The 12566-nt window shown below is 33.9% G+C and overlaps 1 protein-coding gene across 3 annotated transcripts in view; it reads right to left on the reverse strand.

The window, feature by feature from the left end:
* The window catches only part of LOC105397762 (transient receptor potential cation channel subfamily A member 1), an 80664-nt gene that overhangs the window by 49620 nt on the left and 18478 nt on the right, over positions 1-12566 (reverse strand). Inside the window, exon 1 of one of the 3 annotated variants that reach the window (XM_048632375.1) lies at positions 10891-12353. The exons of 1 other annotated variant lie outside the window; for it this stretch is intronic. In XM_048632375.1, coding sequence (XP_048488332.1) covers positions 10891-11028 — 138 coding nt within the window. In that variant the 5' untranslated portion in view covers positions 11029-12353. Of the gene's footprint in view, positions 1-10890; positions 12354-12566 lie in introns of those variants that run through there. One more of the 3 variants, XM_048632377.1, reaches the window with a different exon arrangement.

Below are 12566 nucleotides of genomic sequence, written 5' to 3' on the forward strand. Positions count from 1 at the left end.
CAAGCTTGTGCTGAGAGAGTTGTCGGGTAAGTGGGCAACCCGACTGTCAGATGTTTTCAAGCCGCCCGAAGACCTCTGACTAGGCTTAACAACTGAAGCAGCAACCGGGACCCATGGCTTAACGTGCCGTCCGAAGCAAGGAAGCGTCCAGAAAAGCACCACTTGAAATTGGTCACCCATCCAATGGCTGACCATGCCAGTTGTTGCTTAACCTCAGTGATCAGTTACGATCACTGAGGCCCGCTCGACCACGGACGCTTCCTACCTACCTAGTATCTACCTAAATCCATTAAAAAAATCAAAATCATGTTACTTATTTATTTAATTCTTTATTGTACAAATATTATGGTGTGTGTCAGGTATTGTACTATGTACTCTTCCGATTAGTTTATTAAAAATATTGCAGATATTTATTACTTTTTTGTACGTTTTAGTACCCGTAGTAGAAAGAATATAACAAAAGTTGTTCAGAATGAAGTTCAGTCTGAACTACTTTTGTTATAATGACGTTGGGATATTATAAAGAAAGAAACTTTTCCCATATAAAAAAATAATATGGACGTTGTGAACGGGGCACGATATTTTTGGTCAAGAATATCCCCAAGGCAATTGTTGTTCAGATGAAGAGCTACATTCGGATGTGCATTTTAAAAAGAATCACCCTTAATTATTTAGATTTATCTAAATGTTTAAGTAATGAATGTGGAGTGAAATCAAATGAGCGTACATAAGTTGATAGCACGGTACATTACGCAACGTTCAATATGATGCCCTGTATACGGTCAGTCATGTTTAATGAACCGCAACGGTTCCCAGACTAAGAGTCTGTACCTACTCGTAGTCGGCTATTGGAACAACTATTGCAAACTACATGTTGTTGCAAATATGGTAAAAAAATAAGGGGCTTACTCCTGAAAATTCTCATAAAAAACAGTTTGCTCTAGTAAAATTACGTGACTATGGCTAAGTTTCACAATGTCTGGTTAGTGGCTACCTGTGAGATAAAATACATGCTGTCAACAGAGAGTGGACAGCATGTATTTTATCTCACAGGTAGCCACTAACCAGACATTGTGAAAAATACATAATGAAGGGTGATTCTTTTTATTTTACCTCACATGTAGCTACTAACCAGACATTGTGAAACAGGGTCTAAGAAAGTTTTAATTATAAGGAAAAACAACGAAAAGAATTCGCGATTTTTTTAAATGTTGTGGTCAACAAAACTTTTCTATAGAAGTCTCTGATTGGACTTAACCTTCGAAGGAAGTGCCCTGCAGAGCAGTCTTGATACTCCTGATACGTAGAATAAACATAAGTTAGGTAATTAGGACATATATAAATAGGTATTTGGTAGGTTAGTTAGGAAGTAAGTACTTAGTATGTTAGGTATAATGTAAATATATTATATAAATCTATATAACTATTTCCCCTACCTTTGATTATATTATGTATGTATGTATTTAAGTAACATGAATGTTTACTACAACATTTTGCACACCTTCCTCATTTATTATTTAAGTCTCTCCTCCACCCAAAGGTTGTCCGGAAGAGATCGCTTTAAGCGATAAGGCCGCCTATTGCGTGTTGTATTGTAAATTGTTTTAAGTAAAAAAAAAATACAAAAATATTTATTTCAGTACCATAAATTTCAAAAATATGAGTTGGCTGGGGTTTTCTTTTAAGTAAGAAATACCTGTACCAGAAGACCCCGCTCCTTAACATCCATCGCGTAATGGTAAAATAATAAACATATTTAACTTATGGATAATACTAAAGATCTAATTTTTCTTACAAAATTATCTTAATTCCTTACATAAGTGAATGAAGTAGTATGCTTTCTTTCTTTCTTTCAATGTCACCCCAAAGGAAAAGAAGTGCTCTTTGGAATCATTTTAGTTTAATAGAAGCTTAAAATGTACTTACTGTGCAAACATTATTTCCATTCCTACTGGCAATATTGGATAACTCGGATGGCACATGAAAACTAAACATCCGACTGTGCCGCTAGTGCGTGAAAGACAGCCCAGTGAGATGATGGAAGGTCCTATCCCTGAAGAGGAAAGTGTGAGATCATTGACCGCTCATGCACAGCCCACACAGCCCTCAATCATCCGACGGAACAAGTATGTAATCTTATCTTATACAGATAATCTAATATAAGTACTTAAATTGTTTATTAAAGATTCTCATGGAATGAAATTATTGTGTAACTAGCTGACCCGGTCCTATTTGAAATATCATAGAGGCAATGCGGCGTGCATTTTAAACACTTGCACTAGACATTGTATGTACCGGACCGCTCGCGCCCCCCACCAGAATTAGGGGTGGTCGTTTAAACGAGAAGCTATAAACTAAGCAAAGCTTTTTAAAAATAGCAGGATAGGTCGTTTTGAAGAAATAACTTAAAAAATAAACAACTTGTTGTTAATTACAAAGAGCTATCGTCGTTTATTTGTTAAGCGTTTATTTGTGGTTTTAGTTACGGACGGTTGCGGTTTTATTTGCGGGGATTGTCAGAATCACAAACGTGAAAATTTATGTTATACTTCTTTAGATTTTTTTAAATTTTATAATAATGTGATTTACTGCAAAAAATTACGTTATAATTTTTTTGATGATTAGAAAACTTCAATTAAAGGTAATACAGTTTTGTTTTTTCTTATTATAACATGAACAAAATGAAAACAAATTTTATATAAGTATTACACTTGTTAAAGATGATTAAATAAAAAAGGATGTTGATCTTTTATTATTTAATAATCTTTGGAAACGTTATTTATAATCTAATAATATATTTATCTAATTATCAAGTAAAGTGTCTCATCACAAACCTAAAGCACGGTATATTTGCTAGGTTTGGTGACTATGAAGCTAAGGCAGTATGCCTAAGCTAATTTGAGGATCAAATGGCATTACTCAACACAAAATCGATGAAGTCCATGAAAATCCTTTACCAGCTACATCTTCTGCAGCAGAAACCACATCTGAAACATCAATATGGGGCCGGTTTAAAAATAAAGTCGAAAGTCGTCATAACACAGCAGCCAAAACGCGAATGAGGAATTATGTTCATGACTGAAACTGTGATACCAAGGCAGAATTTCCCATTGAAATGGTGGCAGTATCATCAGTATATTTATAAATCATTATTCAAATGTTTTATTATTCAAATATAGTTCACACGGCACTGATGTGACTGATGACTCTGATGAGTCACATCAGTGCCGTGAGAACGGGCCTTCTCAAAGCCGGATATATAATTTCCGAACGAAGAACTATAGACTAACTACCTCAAAAGTGGAGAAAATTATGTTTCTAAATTGTAACCATTTGTACACATTTTTTTTACTTTGTTTTAGATTTCTAACTTGATTTTTATTACCTCTTTTGATTTTTTTATTCTATAATAAGTGCTGATTTACTGCACAAAAAGACGTTCTTCATATTTTTTTTGTACAAGTTTATGTCATGTTAGAAAACATGGTCTATTAATTTCTCCTTAAGGGTGAGGCCACACGAGCGTATTTTTGTGAGTTGTGAGCAGCGTAATTTCGGTAGCAGAAATTCTGCCCAGCCGAAATTCGCATTCGCAAGGGCGCATTTTTTTCATTACCTTTCCAACGTTTATAGAGGGTGTTTGTGTCGTGCAATCTTCATCTTTCGGTGCCATATCCTAACGGATGTCGGCGATCATCATGCAAAATAATTTTCTATTTTGTGCCATTCTCTTGAGTGTGGCAATGTCCTTTGATCCGGTCCATGTCTTTATATTTTCAAACCATGATGTTCTTGGCCTTCCTCTTCCTCTTTTCCCTTAAATTTTCCCTTCTATAATATTTTGAATAATTTGAAATTTAATCGCTACAAGTTTTCGCATTTGGTTTTTTTGGAAGTGGGAGGAAATTTAAGCAAAGCCAGTCCCTTGGTATCGTCCCAGACTCATAAATAATATTAAAGAGTTTCACTAAAAGTTTAATGTTGTTGTCGTCTAATAGTTTAAGAATTTCTACGTGTACTCCATCAGGTCCCACTACTTTTCCGTTTTTGATACTTCGGATTGCTTTTCAATTTCCACTTTTATTACCACTAAGTTGTTATTTGGTTCTTCAGTCATGGAGTGTCTTTCATCTTTAAACAGCGTTTCAATGTAATGTTCCCATGTTCTTCCCCTTTCGTCTTTATCAAGAATGATTCCAGAATAAGAATCTTGGTAAATCCATTAAATAGTGAAAGACTGAGGATTGGACACTTTGGACAGTTCCATACCTTATATGAACGTTTAAGTGTAAATCCAGATATAATTATTTTAAAAGTTCTATCATTTGCCATTACATCTTTTTCAAGAATTGTTACAACTAGTAAAACCTTTATTACCAAATCAGACACTAACATGAGACTAGCCATCAGTCCAGAGGTAAGACTAATAATGACAATCAAGTAAGTTTTACAAAGTGTTTAATAATATTTTATGTTTAACAAACATTGTACCACATATCAGCTGACTGACGCTTTCCGCGCTCCCCTCGACCCCGCGAACAGAATTCTGTCGGAATTGTGCTTGTGAGTCGGCAGACAACTCATTTTCGTCACCGTGTGAATCATATAGGATTTTTCTCTGAAAACGAATGCGGCAGAATTACTGCGACCAAAATTAGGCGACTCACAAGTCACAAAATTACGCTCGAGTGGCCTCACCCTAACATAAAAACCTAAGTTGAGCCGGGCACATGGCTGGAGGGTCTATCGCGAAGAAAACCGTCTATCGAAATTCACGGGCATCTGGACTGGTATGTGGCTGTTCTCAGCCAAGCAACGTGGCACATACGAGGTGGAAGGACAGGGGGGCTTAACTTGATAACGGGACAATGGCTAAATTTGGCATGCGGGCTGGTTAACACTGACTTTCGTTTAACCTTAATATCAGTTCAATTAAAGGAGAACGGCAGTGGGCGTACCGCCTTTTTTTGGAGCGTTTCAGAACCATGTTTTCACCATTTATTAATACAGTGTAGATAAGGTATTTTCAGTAATTACAATATTTTTAGAAGTCGGGGGAAAAGAGAAAATGATAAATGAAGAATATTTAAATCTAAGGATAATGGAACGTAAAAACAAACATATAGAGAACGGAACGTAACAACAGTGGTGCCAGACCACGGAATATTACCAGCAAATCCGAGCAAAAAAGTAATCGAATAGAAATATCGATACATTCTTAAATACAAAAGATATTTTATTTATCAATAAATTACATGTTCTGGTACTATTTGTGCCAAAACTAGTACATTTGGTTTATAAAATATCATTATATTTAAGTCTTGAAGACTTTTATCCATAGTAAACCATTTTCTTTTTCTCTTTATTCGTTTCACTATAATCGATATTTTTTGAATATTTAAATCTAACAACACTGAATCTTGCTTGTCAAACTTGTCATAGTAGTTGTTATTTCATTTTCCATTACCTAACCTAATTATTTAATATTTTGAATACCGCTGAAACTGCTGAAGATATAGAACAAATGTGACAAAGGGGAGAACCAGACCCGGTTCCTGTTCCACCTCCCCGGCAGGCTCCCGTCCCACTTCTTCATCAGGAACCTACAGAAGCAGCAGAACAAGAACATGCAAAATCCTGACAATATTTTCTATGAACCATAGGATGATAAATACCTAAGGCAAATATGAGAAGAGCAACTGCGTTCTGCAGTTCGAATCCCGGCGCTGACATGTACCAATGTGTTCTTTGAATTTAATTAAAATGTATACCATCACACTTACAGTGAAGGAAACCTACATACCTATCTAGATTTAGCACATCTAGAGAGCCAGGTGCCGGTACTTACACCCCAACAGAGAATAGAATAGAGTAGGTAATAGGAACATAAAATTCCTAAAGTTGATTCCAGGCAAATTATGTTATGTAAATAAAACAATGATCTTTTAAACAGTATATTTTATTTCATTACATTACTCGCCAAATGCATACCCATATAGTAGAACCTTTACATTTATAGCATTTCGAAATGGCATAGCAGATCCCTCTTGCGGAATGGCAATTTAAAACTTCAGAAGTTGGATAAGTATAACATTATTCCATGATGAAAGTAGTAGCCTGATCTAGTCGATAATATTAATAAAATCATTATATTTATTATGTACGTTGCACGTCCCGTATTTACTTAAACGTAAACATATAACTTGATATACCTAACATATTATTATCAAATTATTATTCACGTTGTTCGTCTTGTGTTGTTCAAGTGTTGACATGGTGTTGACGTTTAGTTGTTGACATGACACATTTTTTTATCATTTCAATTTTTCTGCTCTGGTTTGTCAATTTTTATCATTATACTGAGATCCAACCTAGACATTTATGACGTAAATCACAGAGTACTTGGCATAAACATTACTTCACTTGACGTTCCATTCTTCCTGTATGAATGTTTACGTTCCATTGCGACTACATTTTAAAGATTCTTTTTTTCCGTTTTTCTCTTTTCTCCCAGCTTCTAAAAATCTAGTAATTAATTGACTTGTGTACCTGTACAGTGTCTCTCTAATCATGGTACTTTCATTACGGAACCCGTCATTTCCATAGTGGTACAAAACGTCCTTAGAACCCTGCCTTTGTCCTTTTGGTTGTTTGACAAAGAACCGAAATTTATTATTTCTGCTCTCCTAAAACATCTGGTACCTATAGTTAATTTAAAAAAATATATTGAAGAACAATGTAAATAATAAATTTCTAAAACTCGATAAGATTAAACCAAATATATTATTTAACGCATAACTCGTTCCCATTTTTTTCGTCATTCTAATGTTATGAAAAACTTAACATTGTCAGTCCTTGGTTGTTATTAAAGCAATTGAAACAAGTGCGTTTCGTTTGATGATTGCTAGATAGAATTGTTGATACTACAAAACCTCTAATTGTTTTGGCAAATTGACTTAGCCAATTGCTGCTAGCATTTGAACGGATGTATGTAGGTACTATTTCTAAGAAAAAAAAGTATCTAGTTTCATTAGAAATAAACCAGAAAATATTGGAAAATGTATTATGATTTTATAGTAAAAATGTATTCATTCGTTACCTTGACTATTATTATTTATTCACAAAGTTGCTCAAATAACCTCTTTTACAGCGCGTGGTACGACCTATAAAACATACTAATATGAGGTTTACTTATAACCATAAATTATATTTAAGTCTTACATATTTCAAACCTACGTACCTACGTTCGCTGAATTTATCATGTACTTACCTATTGCAAAGTCAGTGAAACGAATAAAATTTGTCCTAACTCTGGCCAACTAAGTAATCGATTAAGGTATCACCAAGATAAGGGCAAAACAACCAGAGAAAGCGGAGAAAACTCAGCAGGGGTTTCCATACTAAAGTCAAAAGGACTGAACGCAATCACACTTTTTACCTTTAAATTGGGCTAATTTTGTTAGTTTTCCGGTTGAATTTTGTCCCTCTGTGCTGGTTGTTTTGGCCATATCTTGGTGAAACCTCAATCGAATTGATATTGAATTATCTTGTTTGAAAGCTTATTAGTTGACCATGTTTTTATGCTGAAGTGCACAAAAAAATGTCATGTGAAATTCTTTATTAATTTAAATATTTTTTTTCATTTTGAATATTTTTTCAAAATGTTTAACTATTTTGAGGTATTATGTCTAATTTAAGTCGAATAATGCACATTTGATTATTTTGATTAGTTTATTAAGGCGTTACTTATGCAAAACAACCAACAAAAATATTAAAATGTGGCTAAAAATAAAACTTAAATATTAAATATCTTAGAAATGGTTAAGTTTCGGATAATGCATTATTGAGTTCAATCAACCGGAAATGCCTTCCTCTATCACCTCCTGAAAGGATCTGGTCTACTTACCAATAACCCTGTATACGTGGGATGTGTATTTACTAGGCTCAGTCTCACAAGAGTAAAACTTTAACGAGTATGATATAGAATTTCAATAATATAGCGGTGGCATAATATAGTATTTTATGTACAAAAAAATGTTATTCTTTTGTACATAATTAAAAAATGATTTACGTTGGTCAACACAACAGATATATTATCTTTCTTATAAGTTTTTATGACATATTATTTTAGATCGATTTAAATTTGTAACCCTGTACTTAAATAGTACTTAACAGATTTTCAGGTTATAAACCTACTTGGCTCAAGATACGCCCTGTGAGTATATATATTTTTTTGTTTGACTTTAGTGTATATATGCGAATTGTTGGAGGGCTTCCAACAACGCAGCACAAGGCATATCTGGGACATTGCATACAGTTTTAAAATATAGCTCGCATAAAGTCACGTACGAAGAGGTACTAGAGTTTATCTACCAGACGTCCCACAGTGTAAGTTTTAATTATTCTAAATAAACTTAGGAATTCGAGCTTAGCTATTGCTTAAAAATATATATAAGCAATAGTCCAAAGTTATTTTAAAGTAAACTTTTTCCCATTAAGAAACCTATATTTATGTAAATATAATATATTATATTATCCTAACTAATATTATAAATGCGAAAGTAACTGTGTCTGTCTGTCTGTCTGTCTGTCTGTCTGTCTGTTACTCTTTCACGCCAAAACTACTGAACGGATTTGAATTAAATTTGGTATACATACGGTCTAGACCCTGGGAAAGAACAGATTTTAAAATATATTTATAGCTATCTTAGACGACATCATTTTATTTTTTGTAGTTTTAAAACTCATTTCTCTTTGATTCCGGAAAAACTGTCCTTTAATACCTAAATGGTTCAGTTAAATGTAAACTTTATAAATAGCATTATGTTCCAACTGCATACAGCTTTGTAAATAAATATTTATTTTATTTTAGACACAGGTCCCATTTACTGACAATGTACCCATAAACGAATTTCCTTTGTTTTGCACAACTAAAATCTACCAGACGTCTTTATATTATACTAATATTATAAATGCGAAAGTAACTGTGTCTGTCTGTCTGTCTGTTACTCTTTCACGCCAAAACTACTGAACGGATTTGAATGAAATTTGGTATAAATACGGTCTAGACCCTGGGGAAGAACATAGGCTACTTTTTATCTCGGAATTCCCACGGGATTTTTTTTAAGGCGAAGCGAAGCGCGCGGGAACAGCTAGTATAATATAAATATATAATACTAGCTGTTCCCGCGCGCTTCGCTTCGCCTTAAAAAGTTTTCCCGTGGGAATTCCGGGATAAAAAGTAGCCTATGTTCTTCCCCAGGGTCTAGACCGTATTTATACCAAATTTCATTCAAATCCGTTCAGTAGTTTTGGCGTGAAAGAGTAACAGACAGACAGACAGACAGACAGACAGACAGACAGACAGACAGACAGACACAGTTACTTTCGCATTTATAATATTAGTATAATATAAAGACGTCTGGTAGATTTTAGTTGTGCAAAACAAAGGAAATTCGTTTATGGGTACATTGTCAGTAAATGGGACCTGTGTCTAAAATAAAATAAATATTTATTTACAAAGCTGTATGCAGTTGGAACATATGCTATTTATAAAGTTTACATTTAACTGAACCATTTAGGTATTAAAGGACAGTTTTTCCGGAATCAAAGAGAAATGAGTTTTAAAACTACAAAAAATAAAATGATGTCGTCTAAGATAGCTATAAATATATTTTAAAATCGCCAAATAATTATACAGCGGCAATGTTCAATTAATAGCAGCCCATGTAGCCCTTTTCTTATCAAGCGACACTTACGAGCAATGAAAAAGTTTCAACCACTAATGTCGACACCACCAAAAAAGTATCAAAATTATACGAGTACCTTTGATTTAGTTGGTAATATACTTAGGTACTAATGCAATTTAAATGTACTTCAATATTCCAGTCATTAAGCAAGCGTTTTCCGTATACTTAAGTGTATGCTATGGAACTGGAACATTTTCATTGCTCTCGAGTTTAACGAGCATTCTACTTTATTATATAAGAATTTCCTTGGACAAAAATCGTTGTATTTATAATTAAACTGACCTTTTTTATAAGCTGTATATGAAACGGCCGAATGGCGTAGTGGTTAGTGACCCTGACTACTGAGCCGATGGTCCCGGGTTCGATTCCCGGCTGGGGCAGATATTTGTTTTCGGGTCTTGGATGTGCCCGTAAAATGGCAATTGGCCCGCCCCCTATTACATTGGGACTAACATAACACTCTGACGAAAAGTGGGTGCAGGAATGCACCTCAGCCTACCCAAGGAGTACATTAGTACAAGACGTGAGTGCGTGTTTTTTTTTCTGTTTATGAAACTATTTATTTAGTGCATAAACCGTCTTGTGTATTTTTTTTTCAATTCAAGTATAGTGTTTCCCTAATATTTATTTGGTCGTAACAGTAGGCGCGTGCACTTAAAACTTGACTTTCATGTTGGCTAACAACAACGAAAAAGAGGTATATATTTGGGTGGCATTTTATCAGTTAACTTCCCGATGGCAGGTAATGTACCCAACATGGGGAGAAACTTTAATTATGTGACCAATTGAACAACCTTCGAAAGGTTGGACCATAGAAGAAGATGGACTATAGATATTTGGAATACCTCTACGTATAATATTTATTGCTTTAGGTTTTACACTAAAGAGCAATGAAAAAGTTCCAGTGACAATAGCACCAAATGACTCCTACTTAGTAAGATTAGCAAAATGACGCCGTCTGAAATACTTAAATACATTTAAAAGCGCATCATAATATTACTAACTAAAACCGTGAAATTTACAACAAATAACTAAACCCGTAAATTTTACAACAAATTCTAAATTACTTACCTAAATTAAAAAAAAATGGGATTCACTTTTGCTCGTGAGTGTATTAAGACGTAAATGCAAAAATACTTACTTGCAAAATGTCTTCAATTGTAGACTTGTCGAAAGTAGTTAGTCGTAACATCCTGGACCAGTGTCGTGGTAATTTTATAGCACCACTTTTAAAACTCTGCAGGTTCTTCAACCGCCGAGTTTCGTTGAAAGATTTCATTACAACTAGGTAATAGGTGGATCAAAATCTTAATATCTTACGACAGAATATTTAGTTATATATTAAAAAAGGAACTGTTAAAACTTAATAAAAGTAAAACAAATTAATGATAAGAGTTTATTTAAGTCCCAGTGATCCCTACTGAATAATTAGTGTTGTTTTTATTTTATAAGATTTTGTGTTTTTGGCGTAGTTACGAGTCACCATTACTTTGTGAAAATTCATTTGTTTCCGGCGTGCGAACGCTTTGTGCAGAGACGTGGCAGCTACTGACGTGCGCCACTTCGTAACAACCGCGACGCTTACGAAACAAATGGATATTGTCTGCGCGGTTAATGTATTGAGAATTTAACGAAGTGGATTGGATACTTACTAAAGCCATTCGGCAACAGTCAAAAATTGCTGTTGGAATGATAATTATGGATGCCAATTAATAAAAAATATAATTGAAACTCTTTTGTTTGTTTTTAACCGACTTCAAACAAGGAAGAGGTTGTCATTTAAATTCATCTCTTAGTGCCAATTTATCCATTATTGATTTATAAATTAAACGTCATCTCCATATAAAATTCATGACAGATGTGTCAAAAGTCAACCACTACTCCCTGTTTATGCTATAACCGACTATGGAGAAATTGGAACTAAGTATTGCAGTCACTGCAAGCTTTTAAACATTCAGTTCAAGCTTGACGCTTTCTATAGTACGTCTATTATTTTATTTGTTTGGTATGTTAATTATAACTTTGTATGTATTTAGGCATCTAGTATAGGTACATTTATGTATGGATTGCTAAAATAGAATATGTAAGCCAAAAGGAGGAGACTAAAGGGAACAACTTGACTTGTTCTACGACTTTTGGAAATTCACGAAAAATATTTTGCTTCTCCAAAGTGTTAAGTTTGATGAGATTGTTGGAATAAGAATCATATATTATTTCAAGACTACACGGACCTTGGTTTTTAAAAAAATAAAAAAGTGACGTTTGAAGATTCGTCTATGATGGACGAGGGGATAGATTGATGCTTGAAATTTTGCTATTGAGTTGGAAAATTGTAAAAGTGTGAAAAAGGAAGAATATAAGCGAAATGTGAAAGTTTATATGGTGTATCATTTAATTAAGAATAGAATACAAGCAAACAAAAAGGAGTAGAACCTATAGCCAACAAAAGATACTTTGTTTGTCACGTGAATTTTGATTAACTAAGTTTGAACGAAAATATTTACACATAGTTGTTGGCCATGGCCATGTTTGTATTGTATTATACTTTTTCTATAATCTTTTGGTTTTATGGTTTTTAGTTGTGATTTTTTGTAATTAGAATTAAATATAGGTACTGTTTCTAACAAACTAAAAAGCGCTTTTGCATTAATTAGAAAAGCTATGGAGGTAATTACAAACGAAGGATAATCAGAAAATAGCAAAGTGAATCTATAGGTACTCTTTTATACAAGAAGCTATGGATTCTTATTCAGTCAAATACTTGTTTGTTTCTTTGGTTGGAAATTATAAGAGCATGAAATAATAAAAACCCAAAGA

The sequence above is a fragment of the Plutella xylostella genome, chromosome Z (genome assembly GCF_932276165.1).
Source record: "Plutella xylostella chromosome Z, ilPluXylo3.1, whole genome shotgun sequence".
In the NCBI taxonomy this organism is placed as follows: Eukaryota; Metazoa; Arthropoda; class Insecta; order Lepidoptera; family Plutellidae; genus Plutella; species Plutella xylostella.